The sequence below is a fragment of the Micropterus dolomieu genome, linkage group LG23 (assembly GCF_021292245.1).
Source record: "Micropterus dolomieu isolate WLL.071019.BEF.003 ecotype Adirondacks linkage group LG23, ASM2129224v1, whole genome shotgun sequence".
Lineage (NCBI taxonomy): Eukaryota > Metazoa > Chordata > Actinopteri > Centrarchiformes > Centrarchidae > Micropterus > Micropterus dolomieu.
In genome coordinates this window covers 27,320,079-27,347,693 of record NC_060172.1, presented here as the reverse complement: position 1 = coordinate 27,347,693, position 27,615 = coordinate 27,320,079, and the positions used below count along the sequence as shown (strand labels likewise).

The 27,615-nt window shown below is 39.8% G+C and overlaps 2 protein-coding genes across 7 annotated transcripts; both read right to left on the bottom strand.

The window, feature by feature from the left end:
• Positions 1–28: 28 nt before the first annotated feature.
• Positions 29–9,018, bottom strand: LOC123963984 (protocadherin alpha-C2-like). 5 transcript variants are annotated; one of them, XM_046041128.1, is made up of 4 exons: positions 8,966–9,018; positions 5,207–7,865; positions 3,531–3,567; positions 29–2,737 (listed from the first exon to the last, which is right to left on the bottom strand). In XM_046041128.1, the coding sequence occupies exons 2-3, from the start codon at positions 7,637–7,639 to the stop codon at positions 3,556–3,558; spliced, it is 2,445 nt and encodes an 814-aa protein (XP_045897084.1). In that variant the 5' UTR covers positions 7,640–7,865; positions 8,966–9,018; the 3' UTR covers positions 29–2,737; positions 3,531–3,555. The 5 variants fall into 5 exon arrangements, with proteins under 5 accessions (XP_045897084.1, XP_045897085.1, XP_045897080.1 ...); XM_046041129.1 differs by having other exon boundaries at positions 29–2,734; XM_046041124.1 differs by lacking the exon at positions 3,531–3,567.
• Positions 9,019–12,342: 3,324 nt separating this feature from the next.
• Positions 12,343–20,876, bottom strand: LOC123963252 (protocadherin-10-like). 2 transcript variants are annotated; one of them, XM_046039956.1, is made up of 5 exons: positions 20,822–20,876; positions 15,345–17,791; positions 14,160–14,221; positions 13,771–13,883; positions 12,343–13,430 (listed from the first exon to the last, which is right to left on the bottom strand). In XM_046039956.1, the coding sequence occupies exons 1-5, from the start codon at positions 20,874–20,876 to the stop codon at positions 13,159–13,161; spliced, it is 2,949 nt and encodes a 982-aa protein (XP_045895912.1). In that variant the 3' UTR covers positions 12,343–13,158. The 2 variants fall into 2 exon arrangements, with proteins under 2 accessions (XP_045895912.1, XP_045895911.1); XM_046039955.1 differs by lacking the exon at positions 20,822–20,876 and having other exon boundaries at positions 15,345–17,876.
• Positions 20,877–27,615: the final 6,739 nt, after the last annotated feature.

Sequence of the window (27,615 nt, the reverse complement as noted above, 5' to 3'; positions counted from 1 at the left end):
ATTTTTCATCACAGAGACACAAAAGAAAGACAGATTAAAAAGCTTTATTCAAACTAGAATGATCAGGCAGAACATTTAAGCCAAATAAGCAACATCAAAATCCGACAATTAACTAGACTTCAAAATAAAGCAAGACCATTCTCTCCCATACTGTTTGATCCACTGAGTGGGATGGAACTGGATTAGGTTTGATGCAACTCTAGAAGAATACTGCACAATCTGAATTAGCAGAGGAAAAACTGAGCCGTGTACACGAATGAGAAATAACACACTTTTACTATGCCAAGCACAAGCGCCTCCTGTGCCATTTGATCACAGTGAATACAGAAGATATCAAAAAGTCTACTGTATAAAAAACACAAAGTATAAAGCGGTTCAATATACAATAAATGCATCTACCGGTTCTCAGTAGAACGTCTGCTCAACCAAAAGGCTGAGCCCCTATCCAACAACGCCTTAGCAATTCAAGGTATTTTATCACTGGGGTAACTGTAATTTGTAATACTGTATGACATGCCATTGTTTCATTCACCAACAGTCACATATATCTTTTACAATGCAGAAGGCACGCAAGGAGCTCATCAATACATCATTATGTGCAAGTTATTCATTCTTTGAAACACTGATGGAATAAATCAGGTCAGGCATTGCTTGCACACATAACATGTACTCCACAGCAAGAGATCCCTCAGTGACATCTTTAGTCTGACAGACAGACAGCTGTGTTTATGTCCGAGCAATCTGGTTTAACACCAACACCAGGCGACAGTGAGAGTGGAAAAGGGAGGTTAGATTTCACTGACTCAGAGAATGCAGCTCAATACATCCAGAGATATTCTCCCATCTCTGAGTTACTGACTGAGTGCTGCGATCACATTTAGATTCTGTGCATATTTCAAAGTGCTGTCTTCTGCTTAATGCTTTTTTTTGCTGTCTATGTGCTCAGCAGTGGGGAGGGGGGTGGGGGGGGTCAGCACTGGAATACTGCAACTATAATTAATACAATGTACTCCTTCTCACTATCCAACCTCCTTAGCTCACCCAAATACATTTGATCATTTAGCACCGTTCTAAGTGGTTCTAATAAGCTCCTTGTTTCTGAAGGAAAAAAGTCCTGGGCTTCGCAGTAGTGCAACAGCGCTACCTTTTGAGGTCAAGAAAAGTTCTCTAGATTCAATTTTAACTTATGTACACTATCAAAACAACATCATATGCACTAAACTACAAATGCAACACAGAATGCCCTTAAAGAAGCTCACAAAAGCAGCATTAAAAGTTAATACATAAAATATCTATAAAAACATGAATATTCATAAAACATACCTTGCCTGGACCTTATATTCCCTTGTGCCATGGCAAAGATAAATACATTTTAATATTCTTACTATTTTCAATAAACAGAGTTTTTATCATTACAATTTTTTTTTCCAACATAATTGTGTTTTTTAACTGATTAATACGATTTGCACTGTGTGCAATGAATGAATGCAGTTCATATTTGAATTGCCAGCTTTATCAGCCTGTGGAAAGTCAGTGAGAATTGTGAACACTTTGTTACAAAGAAAGCTGAACTGACATTTGACCCTGTTCTGGAAAATACGGTTCCTCATGTTTGAATGTTTTACATTGCTGCCCACTCTGGCTCCACCCAAATGTGTGATGTCAGAGTGCCTCTGAATAAAAATGTGATCTGAGGACACATGCAGCCTCGCTCGCTCACCCCAACAAGAAGAGACAGGCTGAAACAGTGCACGCTTGATTTTGAAGCTGAACATGATCATGGTTCAAATAATTCAATATTGCTGTGTAATTTGTGTCTCCCTAATACAGCTAGATAACTGTGTCCAGTCAGATGCTGTTTAATTGCACACCTGACCTCATAATCATTTCTATAGAACCACAGTATCTACAATCAAATTAAAAGAGAAACACTACAGTAGTTTGTGAGTTTTGTCCTTTTTGTCAGTTTCTTTTCTTTCATTCTTTTTTTGTCATTTTCACACATTCACCACTGTTGGTCACAACAAACATTGTAAAAAATATTGAAATCTAAAATCATTGGTTATTTCATCTGCAAGTTACTAGTTGACAGTATGAGCCTTGCTAAACAGCGAGACTCATTATACAGTAGAAATTATTATTCAAAAAACAAAACACCAAGTGCAAAGCCTGAATCAGTGACATAACCAGCTACAGTTCAGTATCTATCAGATTTATGGAAGAATTATATTCACCCTGATTCATGTGTGTATTTGTGAATAGGCGTGTTTTGAACTTTTGCTTAAAAAAGGTTGCATGATGGCGACTTGCGAACATGGCGAGCTACAGATGGTTTTTGAGAACTACAGCACACAGAGTAAACCCTGAAGCGAAGGCAAATTTGTCCATTGATGAGTTTCAAAGCGTTGAGGGAATGATTTACTAGATGAGGCAACTCTAGAAATGCCCAAATATCCTGCCCTAAATGATTTTAATTCTACGTCCAAAGATTTTGAACATGTGGTGGAATCATGCAGATTCATGCTCTAAAGAGAAACGATGGTAGAAAAGCTGAGGCGATGAGTGGTTGATGTTTGTAGGGGGAACTGGAGGAGCTAGAGGGAAAGAACAGTTGGAGCAGAGGGACTGCAGGAGGACAGTTGTTTTACATCCTCGTTGTGAGTCACGGGAAAGAATTTCAGCCAGAGACTCCCATGAAGAGATGATTATATCATGGCAGTTCTCTCCTGGGTTCCTGCTAAGAGACAGAACATAGAATTAGCCAAAAGAGAAAGTCAACCTCAATATAGATTTATAGAAAGTCCTCACTCATGCAACAGTGGATTGTGACTGGTTACTGCCACCATGTCATTGGGTCTCGGGGACATTTAAATTAAGGGCAAATTTCTTTATTTAGGTGGGGGTTTTTTGCAAAGTATTTTTTCAAATAAATGTTATTGATTTTTACCAAATCATCCATAGAAATCAGACTAACATATTACAGCTAAAACAAAAATTAAAACAGGGAAGCAGAGGGTGTGACTAAAGCATGCACAAGCAGGCATCACAGTGTGCTATTTGGTATTTGGTGGGCCAGTGTTACAAGTATGTTACATGTTCAGAACCTATTCAGGGTGATTCTTTCCCAAATCCCTTTTTTTCTGTCTGTGCCGTTGCTTTGCCCTGAAACTCCGCCAAGCTAGCCAGATGTGCTCAACAAAAGTCTGACCAGCAGCCAATTTTATGCTAATCTCAGCTCTCGGTAAGCTGATAGGTTTTCGCACTTGAGAGACTGGCCAATTTAAATTTTAGTGCTCACAATAGCATTACACTTAGTGTTGTATTTGTGCGGGACAGAGTCTGACCGGGGACAAACGGAAATATGTGATTCTTAATCAGGACAATCTGTTGACCAAAGGATTACACCAAAGATTTAGTTTGTCTAACAAGATTTTTTTTTCAGCCAAACCAAGAATGTATACCAAATAGAGGAGAGATAATGTCTACACAAATATAGTGGCTCTACAGAATGTAGTTAGCAACCAGCATACCTCCAGTTGTAGAATGGACTTCCTTTCATTTTGAGTACTTAAGAACAGAAAAAAGAGACAAGTTCAGTGGTACGTGTGAAACTCAAACACTCAGACTCACACTTGATTAATACACATCATACACAAATCTCTCGCTCCCCACATGCACCTGTGCATTTGTGCATATTCATATTGTTTAATCTTTCAGTGGATCACTTGCTGTACAAAAGCAAACAACATCTGGTTTAGCTTCAGCGGTTCTACACTGATAACAGTCTACTGTGTGCAGGAGCACTGCTGCAGATTCTACAGACCCCCAGCAGCATGACACATCTGAGTACAGCGACAGCTCTTGTCCTTGAAGAGAAGCCCTCCATGTCTGGGCTTCTTTGAAGTACTCCCCCTCTTACACCCACTAGTTATGCTCTGATTATGTTATGCATCTGCAATAAATGACCTACATACTACATAAGACATCGAACAGCGCTTGGAGTGTATTTGTTTGGCCTTATTATGGAATGAAAGTGCAGATAGAAAACTGATAATGAACATCAGCATGACACACACACTATAGCCTATTTATGTGAGTGTGTGTTTGTGTGTTTTTACACTATCAACTTCAGTGACAGGTCGCCCATTCTTGTTTTGCATCACGTAAGACAAGTATTATCAGCCTGTGGATATTTCATACTCAAAACCCAGACACAATCTAAATAATAATAATGATAATAGATTTTTCGGTCATTGGTTTGAGCCAAAATGCAATTTAAAGTACGTGTGACAGTGGTAGAAGGAGTACTCAGATCCTTGACTTAAGTAAAAGTACTGTGAAGCTACCTCAGAACATGCATTATTCAGCCAAATGTACTTAAAAGTATCAAAAACAAAAAAGCACTTGTTTTACAGAAAAAGTGGCCACTGTGACAGTTGGGTTGGTTAGTCCAGTGGGTCTGAAACCAGGGGTTGAGATAAATCACAAAATACTTTTCCCTCTTCAAGTCTCAAACAGTTCAAAATCATCTAAGATGTTTAGAGAGGAAATACTTCTTCGGTAGAACTGCTTCCAGCTCTCAAATACCAGACATCTGAAACATACACATATACATCTACACACTGGTTTTTAAGGGGTCACTGGCCAAAAAGGTTGGAATCCACTTTTAATAACGCATTGTATAAACTTTTCTTATGTTTTTGTGTAAAATCCACCACTGGGGAGTTAAAACTGGGCCCAATCAGGCATTTGCCAAACACTTTCAATTTGGAGATGTGCTCTTTACCAGTAAGTGCCCCAAAGAGTCTTTGTTTAAAAATAATTAATAAAATGTGAATAAAATAAAACAACCAGAAAATGTAAGATTCATGGTTGACATGCAAGAGAATTGTCTCTCTTATTTTGCCTCTGTAACCTATTTAAAATGTATTTATAAATACAAAATAATGGTACTGTAGCATAAATACAGTATTAAAGGCAATTCTTTTAACCTGCAGAAATTACTTATTACTAGTTGATTAGTATTACAATCTTGCATCCACAATAAAGTCCCTGAACACAACAAGTAGAAACTTATTCTGATTCACTCTGTGATGTCTGTTAGCAACCCTAAACAACGTTTGTTGCCCTTTTTTCAACTCCATCGCCTGCCGTCCTTAAAAACTTGAACAAATGTTCCACCTGTTACCATTTAATTTCTACGTACCTCCAGTGTGGATGCTCTAGAGTCTGTGGTCTCACTTGGCCCTATGCTTCTGGGTATACTGGATACAAAATACCCAGCTCCTTTGGGAATTATGGGCTGTCTCACGACCACTTTGCCCTTCCTGGTCTCTGCGAGGAACAAACTGTACCAGTAGGCATCGCTGGAGATCAGCGTGGAATCTGCGATGGTGGAGCTTCTCTGGCTGATCACGCTGTTCCGGCTGATCACACTGTTTCTGTTGGCTGGGGGGATCTTGATGGCCTTTGGCTTTGGTTTTTGACACTTCAGCACAATAATAACCAAAATGGTTATCAGTAGCAGAAATGACACAGCCCCTAAACCGATTACTAAGTACAGGTTCAGGTCTGTGAAGACGTCATACTCTATTGGCAACTCTGTGGTCTCTGAAAAGGACATGACATGTTCCACTGTTGATATCTTGATGGTGACAGTAGCAGAGAGAGCAGGCTGACCGTTGTCTTTGGCAACGACCACCAGCCGCTGTTGTCTTGGGTCTCTGTAACTGAACATCCTCGTTGTCCGGATTTCACCGTTGTACTGATCCAGGCTGAACAGGGTCGCATCACTGATCTGCAGGAGCTGGTATGTGACCCTGGCGTTCTGCTCAGAATCGGCATCAATAGCGATCACTTTGGCTATCAAGTGCCCCTTATCTGTGGACCTCGGTATCACCTCCTCTACGACAGAGCCCTGCGCCCGCCAAGGTGACACTATGAGAGGGGTGTTGTCGTTTTGGTCCAGAACGATGATGTGAACTGTCACGTTGCTGCTCAGCGGGGGAACACCAGAGTCTCTCGCCTCGATGTGGAAAAGGAAATCCCTCTCTCTCTCATAGTCGAAGGTCTTCAGGGCATAAAGATCACCATTCTCAGGATTGATGGAGAACAGCATTGACATGGACGTGTTAACAATCTCCTTCTCCATGATGAAATAAACTAAGTACTGGTTCTCATTGAGATCTGGGTCAAACGCACTAAGAGATGTCAATAATGCCCCTGGTAGATTATTCTCCACAACATGGATTGTGTAGAAGGGCTGGGAGAATGTGGGTGCGTTGTCGTTGATATCCAAAATGTCTAATGTGATGGCTTCATTTTCTGATAAGGGCGGCGAGCCTTTGTCTGTCACCCTCAGTGTGAGGTCATATTTGCTTATTAACTCTCTGTCCAGTGGCTTTGAAACCAGCAGCTCAAAGTAACCCTCTGAGGATTTGTTCAGGAGGAATGGCAAAGATTCTTGATGATTCAAAGTGAGCTCCACTTCCCCGTTGACCCCGGAGTCCCTGTCGCTGACACTGACCACTGCAATTAGGGTCCCTACAGAGACATCCTCAGTCAGTGCACTTTTCACAGACTTGATGGTCACCTCAGGATAGTTATCGTTCAGATCTGTGACGTACACTATGACTTTACAGTGTCCCGACAGCGGGTTCGCCCCTCTGTCCTGGGCCTGGATGTGCATCTCAAAACTCTGACTCTCCTCATAATCGATCACCCCTTTCACCTTGATCTCACCTGAGTTTGAATCAAGCGAGAAGAGCTCCTGAGTCTTCTCTGAGGTGTACAGCGTGTATGAGTATATTAACTGAGCGTTTGTGCCTTCATCCAAGTCTGTTGCGTTTAAGGTCATGACCAGGCTCCCTGCAGCCGAGTTCTCTGAAAAGTTGACTGCAAACACCGCCTGACTGAACAGGGGGGCGTTGTCATTGATATCCAGGACATTAATAATGATGCTGGCTGTACCGGAGCGGGGAGGCACCCCTCCATCCACAGCGGTTAAAATCAAATTATGAACTGCATGCTCCTCCCGGTCTAAATTACCGTTGAGCACCAAATCCACATATTTGGAGCCATCGCTGCCAGTTTGTATATCGATGTTGAAGTATTTGCTTTCGCTGAGATAGTAGGTCTTGATTGAATTCGCCCCCACGTCCGCATCCACGGCGTTTGTCAGTGAAAATCTCTCACCGGGAGGGGTTGCCTCCGAAACGTCCAAGTGCATTGTCCTTCTGCGAAACACAGGCGCGTTGTCGTTGATGTCCATGATTTCTAACTCGATGTTAAAAATGCGAATGGGGGTTTCAAGAATGACATCCATTTTCAGAAAGCACGAGGTTGTTTTAGTCATGCATATGCTTTCCCGGTCTATCTTCTCGCGGATAATCAGCTCCCCTGTCTCTTTGTTGATGTCAAGGTAATTTTTGCTGTGAATGACATCGAGCTTTGCACTGCGCTGCACCAAACTGCGAACATCCAGACCCAAATCTGTGGCCAGATTGGCAACAAAGGAGCCCTCTTCCATCTCCTCCGGTATAGAGTACCGAGTGATGGACAGCGTACATCCCCACAATACAGTGAATGTAAAAACCGCCGAGATAAATCGTGTCCGTAAAGGTGCAATGACGCGCGCCATTATTGTGATATTTTTAAATCTAGAAAGGAAATAGATCCGCTCTTACGATCAAGTTGTCTTGATGTAGGGGAGCGCCGGTGTCATTCTTGCCTCCACGCGTTGTAGTTGTAGCTGCAGTAGGCCATATACAGTACAGTTCCGCTGCTGGAGGAGCAGGGCTCTGACAGCAGTGCTCTGCAGGGGCGTAGGCAGCTTCTGTGTAGGCTGGGTAAGGGGCTGCATAAATCTGATACCAGAATTTACAAAAAAAGATTTTAATTTTTTTTTTTTCAAAATTGTGTGCTGCATCTTGTATTTCATATTGGCTTAAAATGTGAAAAAGAAGAGTTGGTGGATGATGATGATTGCAACCTCAACCTTAATATTCTTTAGGAGATAAGTAGGCTATACAACTGCTTGTAGGCAGTCATTCTGAGACACTTTCCCCCAGGAAGTTAGGACACATATTCCGCATGATTGATAGTTCCTTCGAAAAGTTCAATTTATTTCCCACTATACAAATGTGGTTCAAATAAATTATTTTATTAATGTATTTGTTAATCATTATTAGAAGTACCTTTGGGTAGCTATGTTAAAAATAAAGTTTTTAAAATGAGCGAATGCTACCTATTGACAGTATTGACCAACCATGACAACGATGGATTGTTATGTTGTTATTTTTGAATTGTTGAACTTGTGTGAAAATTCTCAGAACAAACCAAGCAGGAGATTCCCAGATGTTACAATCAAAATATTACCAAATGGGAATAATAGGGAAATGCTATTGGAATAAGATGTTGTTTTTTTGTTGATGATGTTGTGTCATTCATATTACAAAATGGTCACAGGGCCAAGAGACAGTGGAGAAAAAGTAAATTAAAAATTCACTTTGACATCTTAAAGTTTCACATTTAGAGAATTTATAAAAATGCTGAAAAGAAAGAAAAGCCTATTTCTCACAGATTGTTCCAGCCCCAAAGTCCTCTTCTCCACGATCAACACTCTTGTTGATCAAGCCTCATTTCTCAAATGTCAGGAATTTGCAAAAGTTTTTGAAGAAATAATCAACACCATTAGATCGAGTATGATGTTAGCTTAGGTGACTTTGTGTTACAGACATTTGACACGAAATAGACCGTTCCTCAAGGAACCATTCTTGGTCCTATCCTTTCTTTCCCTATATACGTCCCTCTGAGCAACATTATTCAGCATAATGTCAAATATCACCATCATGCTGATGGTACACAACTTTATTTATCTGTTCTGCCGGACAGCCCCAGTTTTTTAAATGCTTATTTTACTTGTCTCACTAATTAATATCTGAATGAGTAAAAACAGAAATTTTACCAGTTGGTCCAAAAGCGGAGAAGCAGAGACTGGCCTGTCCTGGGTAAAACATGTTACACATCTAAGAATTGTTTTTCGTCTGAGGAACATTGCCAAAATTTGATCATTTTAAACCACAACAATGCTGATAATTCAGAACGCTGCAGCCAGGATTTCAACCAATACAAATAATACAAAATATTATTAGAAATGAATTACTTATTTACAAAGCCTCAAATAATCTAGTACCCTACATTACAGCGAATGTCTCTCATGTTATGTTCCAAAAAGAACTCTCAGATCTTCCACTGCCTTTCTTTTAGAAGTTCCTCATGTGTCCCACAATAAATCTGTTGATGCTGCTTTCTGTTTTTATGGTACTGTGAACTATGGAACGCCCTCCCCTTGGATCTTAGAGCAATCTCACTTGGTATTTTTAAAAAGAAATTAAAGACATATATTTTTAACTTGGTGTTTAATTTGGGTCAACTTTGCTGGTATCATTCCCTTTTTAAAATTTATTTAAACATTTATTTCGATGTGTTATTAAACTGTTTCTGTGTGGTTTGTTTGATTGATTCTTCGATTGCCATCGCTAATTATTATTGATTTTATTTAACCTACTGTCATTCTGATCTTGTTTGTTAAGCATTTTGGGCTGCTTCTTTGCATGAAGTAAAGTTATTATTATTATCATTATGGGTGGTGATGGTGTGCAAGACCCGTGTTCAATCCCCCATTGTGTCCCTGAGCAAGACACTTAACCCCTTGTTGCTCCAGAGGTAAGCGACCTCTGACATATATAGCAATTGTAAGTTGCTTTGGATAAAAGCGTCAGATAAATGTAAATTATTATTATTATTATATTTCCTAATCCCTTTGGTGGTTACTGTCAATATTATGATGCTATATTGTCATACTACAAGAGGCACTTGCTATAGCTGATATGACTGAGAATAATGAGCAAAATAATATTACTTTGTATCTTATTTTGTATTAAAATTAGGTGTTTATCAAACTGTATTGTAGCATATACAAGTTGTCTTGTAGGCTTTTCCAACTCAGTCAAACAGTAATGGAGTTTTTAAAAATGTTGCTGTTTTAAAATGCACCTGAACAATGATGGGAAATGGTGTTATTTTTTTATTTAGAGTGACCTATAGAAAAGCTTTAAATTAGGCAAACTCATTATTTGGGATAGCAGCTAAATCTTAATGTGTTTGGTTTCCCAAAGTGAAGGGATTGTGTAATGGTAGTATGTGAGATAAGATGGGGATGGTCCTCAATATTTCTGTCCTTTAACTCCATCTGGTGAAAATTTAGAGAATTACAAGGTGTCTGGACATCACAAGCATATTATATTGTCTGTGTGTTTTGAATGCATTTAAAAGGGTCATTTCTAACTACTTTCCCCTTGTTTCACATCTGCATTCAAAAGTAAATATCTGTGTTGCACTGTATAAAAGTATACCTTAGTGGTACATTTAATAAAATTTCATGGATTATTATTTATGGATTATTTGTCATATATTTCCAGGGGCCATTCTCACAGAGTTGCTAATTGGGATATAGGAGTCATGGCCATGCTAGGTGTTACATATAGTGTTCATAAAGGTAATGCCACTTGCCCACCTGCTGTTCAAACAGAATATAATGACAATAAAGTTGAATCTAATCGAATCCAATTTACTAAAGAGCTCCTGGCTAACAGGATACATGAAAATAGCAATGTGGTCTTGCATTTACTTTATGCACCATATATATGAGTGAGTTAAATTAATAATAATAATCTTTATTTATTTATTTATTATAAGCAATTATTGTTCTGAACCTTTTTTTTTTATCAAACTCATTTAACTTAATTAAATCCTTGAAAATAGAAGTACAAAGGCTTGTTTTTTATATATATATGCATGCACACACTAAGTTAGGAAGAGGAAAGGTAATAAATGAGTAAAATATTATTTACCACTAATATGGAAATAGTGGTGATTTCCACCATGCACACCATACACAGACACAGAGCAGGCATGGTTAGTTCTGAAAGGGTAATTGTGAGGAAAAACCGCCCTCTAGTGGAAGGAAAGTGGACACTCCTCTGCTCAACCAGACTTGGAGAACCAATGGATTTTTTGGGAGAGATATGAGGGAGATAAAGAAAAATAAAGCAACACATGGCACAGAAAATAGACATATGCTGTGTGTGTCTGTTTATAGCACATGGGACATATTATGATTGCTAAGCCTGGCTGTTTGTGGGAGCTGGTTGTGACACAGTCAACGATAAATCTTGGCTTGGTTGTCTGTAATTATTGGCAGGATATACTGTAAAACTGTGGGCCTATCAGGATTTGTATTTTAAATACCTGATTGTCTCTAAATGACAAAAATTAATTTTTTGCTCAAAGGTTTCATCCTTCTGACTCGAACTCCAGAGAGTTTAAAATAAATCTGAGACTGGCCCTTGGCAGTGGTGTTGAACACAAAGCAATGCACTGAGGCAATCAGGCCCAAGCTCAAGTTTAAACCCTTGGTCTGCAATAGCTTAGTTAAAGGTGATGGACCTCGAGGATTATCACCAGAGTGGTTGTTGAAACCCTGAGTTTACTGACCAGAATGTCAAGAGAAAAGGGTAAATGACACTCACGGCCGTAAGTCAAAAGACAATAATAATTATAACAGCTTCTTCTTCATATAAACAGGTGTCCATGCAGTCTAAGACTGGGCTCTTGCCTTCAACGTCCAGATTTAGGGGGATTGGCTGAAAATGCTAGGCCTGATTGCATCTCAGCAGGGAACTGGGAAAAAATAGTTTGAATCGCGCTGTGGGGTTGATAGTCGATGTCCCGACAATAGGACTTTATGGTTCACACCTCTGAGAGACAAATCTCAGTGTCAGCATCTTTTTACAAAATGACTGAATTTGTAAAGAGCTCTTTTACAGGCACTGTACAAAGCCAGTGCAGGTGAGGTGAGCGGCGGCCTTGCCAGCTCTGACCCCTACTTTGTTGTCTGAAAAGGACTTTAAACCAGTTAGCTGATCATGCTCCTGAAACATTTTATTCGACGCTATCAATGCCATGGGATTGCATTTGATCTTATCAGTCTGTGCAAAACTACTGTAATTGTGATTTGCACTGTTTACACTATGATATAAAAGAAATCCTCAAAATCTGTTTTTGATGCAGTAAAGGTTTACATTTGCTGCTTTCTTCTCTTTATTGATAGTTAAACCAATGCTACATAGCAGTTATTTTTGGAGCAGCATGCAGTAAACACATTAATCATCCACCAATGACAGGAATAAAAGTGAACTGTTCTGTCAAAAAACAACAGCTACAGAGTTGAGGACAGATTTATTGATTTTAATATATACAAATAGACTACATACAAAGTGATAAAGAATAACTGTTTAATCATCTGTAGATATACAAATCACACCAAATGATTAATACAAATCTGGAATACATATAATCAGTGACTGAATTATGTCTCTTAACGCAGAAGTTGCTTGCAGCAGATCAAACAATGTGAGTGGTCCAAGAAGTGGTACAAGCATTAAATGCAGTAACACTATCTGTGGCATTGACCTTTTAAGTGTCAACAATTCGATATGATGTGTCAGTGTAAAGGTCTACTGCACAAGCCCAATGAGTAAAATGATACTGTGATGCCGCTACTATGAAGGCTATGAAGTATAATTTTTCTAGCTAGTACAGTTAGTTGTTTCACAACCTTGACATACAACATTAGACTCCAAAAACGTGTATCTATATAGAAGTGACTGGTACATGGACTAACCCCATAATAGACTGCAAGCTGTAGAAATCATGAACCTTTTTGGAGTTAGGCATTCATTATGACCTTACAGAGAACCAGCTCCCTCCAAACAGATCAAATCATAAATTCCTGAGCTAACCTTCTTTCTAGTGTTCCAATTTACTGCCTAAACTAGACTACAACTCCATGATGGAAAAGTCAGTCTCTGCTACTTGGATATCCCACCATGACTCAAAATAGACTTTCTTTATATTTTATTTCAGTATTTACAAAAATGAAAATATCCTTGTAAGGTAAGGAGTGGTTTTCAATTCCACTGGTAAAGGAGAAACATAGCTTCCAAGAGCAATGCACTGGGGAAGCAATTTATAGCTACTAATGGAACCAGTTAATGCATAGGCCTACACTGTAAATCATACACAGAATGTACAGTATCATTTGAAGATGTCATTGCTTATGAGACCATCATCTCTGTCGAAAGATTGTTCAAAGTTTGAGATGAATCTCTTTTTCTTTCCAAAAGTAGAGAAAGTATTGTACACATCCAGCTCTCCTCTGGGTGCCAGCTTCAGAGTGCTGTAGTCAGAAGTGGTGCCAGGGATGTATACATTGTGCTGGTAGTCTGGTGGCTCAGAATGAGGCTGGGTGTACTTTGGAGCCCATGAGTAGTTAGGAACTGCTCCCTCTTGAAGAGACAACTTGCAGTCTGTAAAAATGCGCATAAATTACATTTTGTATCGGAAGATTATGTCGGCAAAGAGCTCATATTTACATACAGTGGCTTTAAAGGCATCTTCTAAATTTCAGTTTATTAGCAAAAAAAAGCAAAACACCTCTTGCAGGGCCTTAAATAATCCTCATATTGATGCATTAACCCCCCCCACACACACACACACACATTTTTGGTTCCTGGTGTTATCTGCTTTTCAGTTTACCATTTTATATTTCAGACTAAATCCCTAGGAACAGACACAGGGAGAACTCCCACCCAACCACCCTCTTTCATATGAAACATAATGAGCTCAAATTGTACAGTTGCCACCTACCATTCATATGATTTCCCCAGGTCCAGTACTGCGGTGCTACAGAGCAGGAAAACCCATCAGCATCGTATGTTTGTTTATGAGAAAGAGTGCCCTCCATATTTGCTGTACTATACCTGAAGAGATGCAGAGAGAGCACAAGTCCAAGTTTAGGTGTGAACATGTAAGAGTGCGTGCATGTGTGTGTATTGTCACTATGTATTTAGGGGTTGCACAATGGATAAGACTATGCCTTTGGTGTAAGAGACCCGGGTTCAATTCACCATTGTGTCCCTGAGCAAGACACTTAACCACTAATTGCTCCAGAAGCGTGCGACCTCTGACATGTATAGCAATTGGAAGTTGCTTTGGATAAAAGCGTCAGCTAAATGAATAAATGTAAATATATTTACCTCTTATATGCCGAGTTGCGTTGGTTCTTGGTCCAGGTCCAGTCCTTGTTAGAATACTTAAGCTATACAGTTGAAACACATTTGAAAAAAACAACAGAAAAACTTAGTAACCAGTTCAAGTAGAACAGTTGCAATGCATTTATGTTTAGATGCAGTCATGTTCCACAGAGAGAGTTTTAGTCAAACAACTGGAAAACGTAAGAAGTGGTAGCCTAGTAGTTACATTTTAATAAGACTACTAAAATGCATTGTCTTGTACATTTCTTTTGTCTAAATTACATTGCGTTCTCTAATGCAACACGTTAACGACGGAGACCATTTCACATCTCCTAAGAATGATCTAGTAACTAATCTGCTTATGTGACTAGTTTGATGTTTACTATTGATGGATTCTCCTGTTGAGCAGAACACAAATACAGCAGCAGAGTTAAGATCAAGAGACAGCTTCAGGTAAAAATGCACATCTCTTTTATCCCTGCAACACCTTTTATGTCTGTGTCACACGTCTCCTCACACTGTGGAAATTGGCCCAGATGGTAGTGTATGTTGTCACAACATATGGGTTGGTTGAGGCTATGTTTTCCAATGGATTACTTGTGTAAAACATTGAAATATAAATAAAATACTGTATACTATACTTGTTTTGTTGTTTCTATCCAGGCGTAGCACACAATTCAGGACCCTGTACATAGGCAATCTCTATGGGTCACTCAATACACCCATTTCATTCAATCAAATTCATTCCAGTATCTTTGTGGGCCCTCCTCACATGAGGGCCCTGTTTTCTCACCCCCCCCTTTCCTCCCCAAGTCCTTTGCCCCAACAAACTGGGATTACAGTAGTTGTAATATCATATATGTGATGTTTATCTGAATATACTATATAAACACATTTATTATTATAACATTTTACAGTATTGCATCCCTTCATAAGAAATAAATTAAACCATAAATTAATGAAGAGAAGGTTTTGAAAGATCGTGTTAGAGCGTCCCCTAGTGTGTAAAATGCATTGTGACATTTGCCCCTGTGGTCAACCTTTCTGTGATGTTTTGATGTGGGACAGCAGGACGACTAGTTAAGAAACATGAATTTAGAAACAGTTTTGGGATAAGTGTGACTCTGAAGAGAAACAACCCCTCTGTTATAGGCTATTTGTATGTTTCGGTATGTTTCAGTGTATTACCGTGTTTGGGGTTGCTGCTCTGTTGTTGGCCACTCCATTACGGTCCAGTGCGCTCCAGCCAGAGGTCAGGTAATCAGTGCTCTTGGCATTATTCTGTTGAACAGACATTACTGGACTGCAGGGCTTGAGGAACATGAAGTCACTTTTGGACGATTCCGGTGTCAGACACATTTTGTAGCAATAGACCTGAGGAAGGGCGCCGTTGCTGTTTGCCTCCGAGCAGCCGGACGCGCCTGCGGACATCCGAACATTTAAGTTGGACTTCTTGAACACCTCTGTGGTGGTGGGTGTTTCTGAGCGAGAGCAGCAACAGCAGCAGCGCCCGCCGATGGAGGGGAAGTTAGACTCCCCATTGGACGGTCTGCCCTTCAGTCTCCGCACTGCAACCAGGACAATAATAGCCACCAGAAATGTGAAGGAGATTGCGCCCAGAGACACGATTAAGTACAGGGTGAAGTTGGAGCTGTGATGCGGGCTTAGTGACAGGTCACCCAAATCGGGCTGCGAATCTGGCAGGCTGTCAACCACTGACAGAATGATGGAAACTGTGGCCGAGAGGGGTGGCTGACCATTGTCCTTCACGAGAATTACCAGTCTGTGCCTGGTGGGGTCTTTCTCCACCAACTGGCGTATCGTCCTGATTTCGCCTGTGTACAGAGCAACGCTGAACAAGCTCGGGTCCGTTGCTTGGAGCATTTGATAAAAAAGACGCGAGTTTTGACCTGCGTCTGCGTCCGCCGCGCTGATTTTGGTGACAAGGTGACCGGCGTCAGCGGATCTGGGCACTGCTTCGCTGGGCGCTGTGCCGTTTTGCGGAACTGGTGACACAATTACAGGTGCATTGTCATTTTGGTCCAAAATAAAGATATTCACTGAAGCGTTGTTTTTCAGAGGCGGGAAACCGGCGTCTTGAGCTTGAACTGTGATCTGAAAGTTTTTAAGTTGTTCGTGGTCAAAGGATCGCAGCGCGTAAATGTTCCCGTTGTCTGAGTTTATGGAGACGTATGTGGACACGGGCATTCCCTGAACATCACCTTCCAGTATGGAATAAGAGAGGTATGCATTTTGGCCAGAATCTGGATCCAGCGCAGTCACAGAGCAAATTGATGCTCCCGGCGCGTTATTCTCAGTCAAATACACAGTATAGGAAGGCTGTTTGAATTGAGGCGCGTTATCATTCACATCAGACACTTGAACCAAAATAGTTTTCCTCGTGAAAAGAGGTGGAGAGCCCATGTCTCTAGCGGTAAGGGTGATGTTGTACTCTGCGACTGTCTCTCTGTCCAGAAAATCACAAGTTACTAATGTGTAGTAGTTCTTAAAGGATGAGTGGAGCTGAAATGGGACGTGATGGGGAATCTCACAGTCCACATTCCCGTTTTCACCTGAGTCATTGTCCATCACGCTGATGACGGCTATCACCGTTCCCGGGGGCGCGTCCTCCTGCACAGGTGTGGACACTGATGTCAAGATCACCTCTGGGAGGTTGTCATTTTTATCCAAAACGTTCACAAGCACTTTACAGTGAACTGCCACAGCGGAGGGACCTTTATCTTTAGCCTGGACATAAATTTCATGCATTCTGGCCTTTTCGTAATCTATCACTCCTTTGACTTTGATTTCCCCCGTGCGCGAGTCCACGGTGAAAAGCTGGCGCACTTTGATGGGAGCGTGGCCACTGAATGAATAGGTAATGTCAGCATTGGGACCCTCGTCTAAGTCGGACGCATTGAGTTTTATGACAACTGTGCCTTTAGGTGCGTTTTCAGCAAGTCTCACTCTGTAAAACGACTGATCAAACACAGGTGCGTTATCATTTGCATCCAAAACGGTGATATCAATTTGCGCAGTGCCAGATCTCTCCGGCGCGCCCCCATCCACTGCCGTTAGGACCATTTGATGCGCACTTTGCTGCTCTCTGTCCAGTGGGTTTTGTAGGACAAGTTCTGCAAATTTACTGCCATCACTGCGTGTCTGAATATCCAAAAGGAAATGTTCGTTTACACTAAGCAAATAGGTGCGGAGCGAGTTGGACCCGACGTCCAAGTCCTGTGCGCTCTCAAGTGGAAAACGGGATCCTGGGGCAGCGGACTCCGATATGTCCAGATTAAACTCGGTCCACGGGAAACTCGGAGAGTTATCATTCACGTCCAAAATCTCAATCTCTACCCTGTACAGCTCCAGAGGGTTTTCTATGACCACTTGCAAGTGAAAAGAACAGGACAAACTCTGCTCGCATAGTTCTTCACGATCAATTCTTTCATTGACAAATAAAACTCCGTTTTCTAAATTTACCTCCACATATTGCTTCTTGGCACCCGAGACTATCCGGAATCTGCGCGCAGAGAGCTTGTCCAAATCCAAGCCCAGGTCCTCTGCAATATTGCCAACAAAAGCTCCATGCTCCTGCTCCTCGGGGATTGAGTAGCGAATCTGTGCACAGACAACATCAAGGAAACAAGTGAACAACGCAAAACGGCACAATGCATGCCATTTCCCACATAGTCTTTTCTTGGTGCCTTGTGAGTCCATCAGTAGACTGAAACAATGCCGCAACTCACACCAAAGACTGCCTCTGTAGTGCACTCATGCAAGATGATTAAGGCAGAATTGTGTGAAATGCATTCTCTAAAAAACTTGACATTGGTGAGTCTGGAAGAGCGACTGTCTGCCTGAGAGAAAAGAGAGGAGAGAGAAAGAGATGTGCAAGGGCTACTAGGCTATCTCAGATTAGTGTGCGTTGTGTGTGTCTGTGTGTGCGTGTGTTTATTATTGGCCATACTGTTCCAATAGGGGGGAAACGACATCTGCTCGGATAATCTTTCTTGCCTACTAGCCCGATCAAATTCATGTCGCCGTTTCTGGGCTTTGACCGCAGGTCAAACGTACATGATTCAATTTCTTATAAGAGTGTTTCATCATTATGAACTGATGTAGTTTTGCACAATCGGATATAAATGACTTTCCTGCGGCATATTCACTCTAACTTTAAAAAATCTGTAAAAATGTTAAGAGTTGTTGACTCAATTCTTTATCTAGCTACTTTTATTTATTTTTTTTCATTTACTTAATGGATAATTATTATTATTTTTACAGCACAGAATAGTAAAACTGAAAAGAAATTGTGATTCTAGAGATTTGAAGTAAAATGATTATATTAGAAACTTTTCATTAAACTCATTGTCATAAATTGGAACTGTGAAAAGAAATCAATATGAAAATCCAATCAGTTTTTGTTTGCATTAGAGGAAGTAAGAATATCAGTTGGAACTTGATTAAATCAGAGAAAAAAGAGCTAGCTTATAGACCTTATGAAAAATGAACTATAGCAATCCTTTAGAATAATACAGTATTACAGCATTCTCATGAAAAAAGGAAAGTCCATATATTTCCTAGAAGAACAGTTACTATAAACTTAATATAATGTAAGTCTACTAAGGAAGTCTCTAAAGAGGAAGGTTATTTAGTGACACTATGCACAGTGTGGGTTTGAAGTCTGTATGCTGTAAGATTGTCCTCAGGAAGCAACTCATGTTCCCAGACATCATCACACTGTTTTAAACTGATTTTTTATTCAACATATTTCACTGTTTTAATACTTAAATAGAGCAGTTGTATCTGTTTACAATCCATCTCAATGTATTCTCCACCCTTTTGCTCTGAAAAACTCATCTCCCCTGGTTAAAAACTGAAAACACAATCTGTCTGCAGGAATGAAACCGCAGCAGATGGCGAGGTTTTCCATGGGCTCATGCTCTTTTTAATTAATGGAATGGAGATTAGAGGGCATTTTCCCTGGATCATTAGTGAACAGAGGAATTAAGACATTTTGTGAGGAATAATCCCAGGGCTATCCATGTGATGCACATGTGGTTTTCTCTCAGTGGTCATACTGACCTGCTTTTCACAGTGCACTAAGTGCATGGCATCACTTACGCACTGCAGAAACTAAGTAGCTGGGATAAGGGGACACAACTACCACATTTAGGGATCAAAAATACAAAAGAGATTATCTCTCTCTGTCACTCTCCCTCTCTCTCTTGCGCACATACACACACACACACAAAATGTCTTTCACTTTGTCCCTCTTTCTCTCACTCAAGGGCAAAAGTAGAATATCAATCCCTTTGTCTTTAACTACTTTTGAGCTTTAAAACGGCAGGATTAGAATAGGTTAGCCTATATTTTGCAGGTTTTAACACTTAAGCGGTTTTAGTTGGAAACAGTGTTGTGCATTCCGCTTCAATGGTAAAATGTCTGTGCATGTAACATGTTCTGTGTGCAACTAATTATTTGCAACTAATTATTTTGAATTCTATTTAACCCCCCCTCCCCTGTGAAACATTACAGATGCTCTGCACCCACCACCTGGTAGGAAGAGCCAACAGCAAACTGACAGTGAGGACTTCTCACATGATTGACTGCTATGGTTATCAGGGAAATTCAACTCTCATCAACATTTATTCTCCTGTTTGTCTAGTCACACAATGTACAAAAACAACTGGTTATTTTAATAGCAGACATGCTATGGGGACAGGATGCTCAACAGAGGCATGAAATAGCACAGGAATTGCAACACACAGTACGATTTTTGACATTGACTGGTGAACAGGGAAAGATCCTGCCCTTCAGTTAGAGTGTGTGCGTACTTTCACATGTGGGTTGGAGAGAAAGTAAGAGAGGGTTTGAGTTTATCAAATGCAACCAATAGAACAAATAACATTACCAGAAAAAAAAAAGGATTTTGGTTCTAATTTGGGTATTCCATTTGTAAACATAGATTTTCATTAATAAATTAAGCAATTCAATAGTCTGCAAAAAATCCATTTGGATGTTACCTCATGCACATGGTTGATTATGTTTATTATTAAAGTCTCTGTTGCACCACAAAAATGTTGCTATCTTTTCCCTGAGAGTACAGAAATATCAGTGAATGAATATAATTGAAGGGTGCGAGTTGTAAAGTCCTTTGTCCTCACTTGAGTTTTACAGAAGCTGTTATGGTAGGTAGTATTTTGCTATTTATCATCATATCAATATTTTGTTTACAGGTATTATAGCCAACATTAAACTCAGATGGTGCCTATTCTGTCTGTAAAGTAGTCTCACAATTTTATGCAAATCTACCCATCCCTGCTCCCTATAAATGTAGCAGCACATGGGTTTTCATGAGGTCATCACCTGAGTTCTTAAACGTGGTTCAGTGTGTTTGTTGAAACTTGACATGAACGTCGAAGCAAAGAGGGACAGCTGAGAGCAGAGTTGTTATTAGCCTTGTCACATGGGACCCTCCTGACACTAGTGATAGTTGGCTCAGAAAGTGATAGTTGGCTCAGAAAGCCTCTGGAAAAAATCTGTTTTTCTCTCTTTTTTTTCTGTTTTACAAACTGATGTGTGCATGAGGCAACCACCACCTCACCGAACGTGAAACAATGACATGTTGTTGCCGTGGCCTTAACTGTAAACAGTGATGTCAGGCATGGAGTCCACAGAAATAAGCTGACAGTAACATATAGGAATATCATGCTTCATCTTAACATTTCATTTTCCCCCATTCTGAGCTGAAAGAGTGCTTCATGTCCTCTTTCAAAACTGTCTCAAAAATGACATCACTTATTAATAAAGCACCCATTTAAAGGGTTTGTAAGTTACAATAGCTGGCTTTATAGATCAGTCATGTGCCATTATTAATAAAGAACAAATGTGGGTTGCCAGGTTGTGGAAAATCATCCTGTCTTTTTAGCCAACTCTTTAATTCATCAGGAAGATCCCTCAAATGGACGGTTTGACCATATAACCATTGTATTGCCACTTGCGAAACATCTATGTATTATTATCATTATTTAAAAATATATTTTTAGGGGCATTTTTATGCATTTTTTTGAAAGCAAGAGGAAAGATAACAGGAAACAAGCAAGTGAGAAATGTAACTAAGTTCCCCAGCCAGGTTCGGACCAGGGATCTTGCAGTTCATAGTCAGCTTCTTAATTCCTTAACCACAGGGGTGCCCCCCAAAATCCATTTCTCAACAGTTAACATTTACAACTTCAGACTTGATGGATTAAAGAACCCTTTATTAATTATTTATTGACATTTTTATTTATAGATGACTAAAACTGAGAAACACATGAGCCTCTCTTAAATACTTCACATTTGTAACTGCAGAATTGATACTTTATTAATATGTCAATACCCTTTATTAATGACATACCAACATTTATAGCTAGGTGCGGATGGGTTTCTCTCCTTCTAAAAAGTCATCATGTCTGTTACACACCATTGCTCCCACGCATCCACTCTGACCTTCTCTATACTATAGTTACTGCTAAGACACCATCAAAGATATGGCTACATGCACACATCAGCAGCAGACAATGAGGACACATGAGGAAGAAATGCAGACTCAGAGATTACAGAGCAATTCAGGTCAACGCCGGATATGGAGAGACTAAACAATTACCCCACCAACGAGCAGATGTCTCTGTGCTACAAAGCACCAACACCATGCATCAGTAGAGAGACTGCTCAGTCTTTGTAGCATGGTCTTCTTTCCCAAGAGGACAGACTAGACAGCCAATTTGAGAAACTTCTCCTCTGTTGCTATGATCATTACGTTTGAAGGAAAGGAGAGATGGACTGCAGAGGAGGCTGCTCTAGACTGAGGTTGACCTGAGCTATCACTATAATAAAGGTTCATTTTTTTTTACTTTAAGGCGTTGAGCTATTGTTTTTGCAGTTCTAATCAACAAAATCACAGACGTCGTTATTGTATCATTTTCATTTGCCTATTTATAGACTATTTCTAAAATTTGATGCTTCAAAGAGTTCAAAATTTTTCCGAAAATTACATAATACCAAAGTCTGTGATAAAAAGTAGTGAAGTCAATTCCAATTCCTTTCTATATACTACATTTTTTACTATATCACTCTACCAGCCATATGGCCTGCAGTTTGAAGACAGGCCATACAGACACTACTGGGATGTGACAGTTGGGTCTCTTAATCACAGTTAATAATATACAGTACATTCCCTGTGTGCTACTGTACATATGCAACTGTCAATCATGCCACCAAATGAAACTGAAAATCTTTGGACATCTTCCAAAGACTGTAGGACACTTTAATAATGGATCAATATATAGATTTTTTTGTGATGCAAAAGTTGCAATCCTGTTTGATTTGGCAACACCTGTGGTCACTGGTGGCAGACATAACAGCAAGTTCAGTTTAATACTACAGGTCCAAGAATTCTGGTGACAGTAAAACAAACTATTGTCATTTTAATAAATAAGTCAGGCAATAATTTACTTTTATCCATCATTCCGTGAGCAACAGTGATCTGATTTTATGCTGTACACGGCATGGGTCTGCAAACAGTGAAAGTGAAAAGAGTTGCTGATCAGTTGGATGTGTGCAGCTTGTCGCCTGCAGATCTTCATCTAACAGCTCACTGTGGTTGTTCCTCCTTGTTCTATTCCTCCTTGCAATATTTCAAACTGATCCGCTGTCAAAGATGCCAAAAATTACGGTTGTCTTGTTTTGTAGGCGCATTTTTGATTAACAACAGTGTTAAGTGCTAATCTCACTGACAAACATCATATTTCCTGTGACTATTTGTTAATAAAAGCCAACTCTGGTTTCCCAGGAAATGCTTTTAATGCGAAGCTGTAACAGTAGGAAATGTTCGGTGTGCATTAGTAGAAACCTTTTTGCCAGGAATGTCGCACCAACAGCCAGTTAATTTTCATCAGTGGGCCTCATGCTCATCACCATTGTGTTACCTTATTCGGTGATAGACAGCCATTTATTCAAATTAAAATCATCACATTTTCTCAGAGCCCAGGTAACATCCAAGGTTATTATAGTTTTGGATTTTTCATGGACTTTTTTTTTCAATTTCAGTTTAGTTTTGGTGTTAGTTTTAGTCTTTGTCGCTGCAGGATGCCAAGCTCAGTTCAGTTTAGTTCAGTCCCGTTTAGTTTTTTCACAAAATATCAAAATAAAAGTACAATCATTAGAAACAACGCAGATTTGTGAAAAGGGACGCCATTTTTTAATCTGAAGCTTGTACGTAGGGGCCCAAATACTAACCAAATATATATATTTGAAGTACTAACACATTGTCTAAATAAATACTACAAATAACTGAAACACACAATCTACAGTAGCCTATAATTTCTACCTACATACAGAAAACCCAAAGAGCGAACTACCCTACCCAGTGGTCCCAAGAAATTCATTACATTAGTCTCTAGCGCCATCATTCTTGGTTAAATAGGTGAAATACAATAAATGGAATAGCCTATTTGTACCTTACTTGAGTATTTTCTTTTCATGCCACTTTCTATGTTTATGTTCACTGTTTATGTTTTTGTATATTAATAATATTGGCATTAAATAATTTCTGACTATTTCACAAAGCACTGGTATCACACAGTTTGTGTTAAATTGTATTGGGACGGTTATTGAAACTGACTGCATATGGCACAGCCCCACCTAAAATTTTTTCACCAGCCGCAACTGGAGGTGATGGACAGCAAAGAAATTGGAAGACAGCGTAGGCTCCTCTTGCAGGCCCCCTTGGAGCCACAAACAACAGGTCCCTAGCACCCTGAAGGCAAGCATAACTGGAAAGCAGTTATATTAAAATCTAAACCTTTATTAAATAGGTATTAAAACAGGTTGGTATTAGGAGACAGGTTGGCTGAGATATCAGTGACTCCATAAAACACTAGCTGACATGCAGTAAATATAATGACCAGCAGACATGTTAACCCAGTGCTAGGGGAGCTCACAATCAATGTACTAGGGGCAAGTTCATCACACATTCAGGATGAGCACTAAGCCAGACCATGCTGAGCTGTCCTGGGATATTCTTCCACTATGGGGCACTACACTTGCAAAAAGTTTATACCTCATAATACGCTGGACAGATTCGTACAAAATTCGGTTTTCATGCTCTAGGGTCACAACTCAGTTGGTGCATAAAATTCGGTAATGATTGCTCAAAGTGGGCGGCTTATTACAAAAAATGTATTTCTCATTCCAAACTTCAATAAATCTAAGAAAATCACCTGTACGTCCTAGAGAGCTGAAATTACTTCAGCACATCCACTGATGACAAACGTTTGCCTATGGTCAATTCAAAAGTCAGTCACTCTATATTTTTGAAAACATGCTAAATCAATTAACATCTATATCTCCACAAGTCTTTCTTCAAGCAGTACCAAAATCAACACAGACATTCTCTGGATGGCTGATACTGTTTCGAGTGTTGCAAAGGGTTTTTAAATCTGTCAAACAGTGAGTCTGCGGTGATATTAACTTTAACTTGTACAGTATGCACAACATTTTCTTTTTTGCTCAGTTTTGGATCAAATGCCATCAAAATAATTGACAACACACCCAAAACGAGCTGAATGATGTGAGATTTTTTTCAGAATTTTCTTACTAACACCTTGACTGTTGTAGGTGTGATGGCAGAAAATAGTTTTCTTGTTATACTTATAATCTTTTATGCAAGTACTTATATGTAAGTGCTATTTCTCAGTTATTATTATGTCTACCAACACAAATCAGATGGACCAGAGGTTCTGTCTCATAAGACAGTCACTACCGTCTGGCCCAGAGCAAAGGGCTGCATAATCATTTACACAGTCTGGGTATCTATGTTTTGTGGAACAAAAGATCCTCTACCAGCTTTGACTGGTCCCAGCCAAAACATGAGAGAAACAGAAAACAACTCCACATCCCCATACACATATGGACAGACTAGCAGGATGAGAATAATAATAAAAGGAACAGGTTAAAGATTAAACAATGTATAAGACATAATAATAATAGAGAAATGGCACTCTTATAAGTACTTGCATAAAAGATTATAAGTATAAGAAGAAAACTATTTTCTGCCATCACAGTAGGCATTTTAAGATTAAGTCTGGCCATCTCACAGTAGCTCAGTCATTAAGTCACCTACTCTGGAGATCTGAAGCTAGTGATGGGCAAATTAAGCTTTTGTGAATCACCGAACCACTTGAGCCAATTTTTTTGAAAATGAGTTCATTACTCGAAGCTTCAGTTTCAGTGACCTCTCCTGGCAAGGTTCAAGACTGCAGGCAAATTAGGCAGGCTAGCTGATGGACAGTAGGCGTGTAATTACATTCACGCCCCTCAATGAGCAGTGTTGGATAAGCTACTTTACTTTTGTAAAAAAGACCATTAGTTATAAAGCATCTTTCCTTTAATCACCCTTGGATTTAAAGAATATTTACTTTGAAAATTCTTTGCACACACATTAAGACTGAACATCATGTTCTATTTACAAATAAAGATTGAGGAATGCATGTATTGTGTTATTGAGGAGAGAGTGCTGGGAAAAATGACATAGGTTGGATGTGCTTGTGTAACTATGGCAGGGGGTGAATGTGTTAGATGAAGTGCACAAACACTGAGAGCTTTCGAGACAATCGAGGAAGTGCCAGTGAATCACGTGATTGGACCGCGAACCAGTCGGTGATTCATTCAGCAGGCCTAAGTGAAGCAGTTGCTGCTTGGGATGTCACGTGATTTTTTTCGCACCAAAGCAAGCTTTGAAGCAGTGGTTCAACGGGATTGTAGTCCAGAGTTTGAAGCGTGCATCGAAGCTTCAGTCTCGCGCTGCCATCACTATCTGAAGCTCCAGGGTTGAAATCCCTGGGTGACCTAGTCAGACAGATCATGGTGAGTCTAAGGTCTCCATTTTATTTGGATTCTGTGACACATTCTTCTTATTTTTCTCTTCTAAAAAGTGTTTAAACCTTAAATCTTGGAAACAAAATGTTGCAGGTGGGTTGAACATTTCACCCAGGAACATCTAAAAATCAAGTTTGCGTTTCTTCAAGTTATCTTCAAGTCCAAATTCTTTGATCACCTTAATCTCTTAAGTCATCTCTTAAGCATCTATTCTTCTCCTCTAAAAATGTCAAATGTTGCGTTTTTCGCGACTTGCTTGGATCCCCATCATTGCCGCTCGCGGGTATATTTTTACATTCTTTTCAGTTAATGACAATGTTTTTTCACATCTAGACTAGTTACTAACTAGTTATTACTAGTTATTTCCTTTGTCTTCGTTAACGATAATAACCTTGGTAACACCTGGATGCCTGTTCAACCAACAGTCCCAAACCCAAGGGTATTCAATATGAAACCAAGAACAAAGGCAAATTCTCACATTTGGAAAGCTGAAACCAACAAGTTTTTGGACTTAAAGCTGGGGTACGCAACAGAGGAGAATCTATCAAGAGACAGCTAGATTTTAAAAGTATCCAGGTGAGAGAAAAAGAACCACCCTCCCATCAGGCCTCCCTCCAAAACCACTCGCAAAGCACATTTTCGTGAGCAGTAATTGCACGTCTTGTACGAGTGTGCGCAGGTAGAGAGGCAGGTAGGCCAGCCAATAATTTAATTCGAACCAAATAAAATGGATGGTTGTGCTTATTATAGTCCTGCAACAGTCACAGATGTCTGATTTGTATTTTTATTTTGCATCCAAGCATTTGATGTTTTGATTGCTGATTGGATGTAATGAGAATTTCAACAAATATGTTTTGGTATGCCCATCCATCCATCCATCGTCAACCGCTTCTCCTGCATACAGGGTCGCGGGGGGCTGAAGCCAATCCCAGCTGCCATCGGGCGAAAGGCTGGGTACTCCCTGGACAGGTTGCCAATCCATCGCAGGGCGTTTTGGTGTGCAAAACCTTTAATTAAAAGTAGCAGAATACTTTTTGACATGTCACAGTAGGAAAAGCGTAGGGTGAAATGAATGACGACTGAATTCCATTTTGTTGCTTCAATTTCAGGGTGTTAATATGTCACACCATCATGACTTAAAGAGCCATCTTAAAGTTCATTAAAAACACATAGGCCTACAAGCAACCACTCACACTCACACTCTACATATTAGAATCACTTAACAGTGTAACACAAAAACATCTTTTTCCCATCTGCAGCTAGCCTCATCAACAAGGCCAGGGACCCCCACTGACACATGTAAACACTATTTCATTTCATATCATGCACAAACCTGGCATATTGCACACATTTGTTGTTAATTGTTAAATCCTTGTTGTATATTTTTATATTGTCAATTTATATATTTTGTTGCGTCTGCACTACACAAACACAGAATAATGCACATGTTCTGCAAATAGTTGTATTATTTCTCTATTCACTTTAATATTCTTATATAACTTGCATTGTCTATTCCATATTTATATATTTCTACATTTAT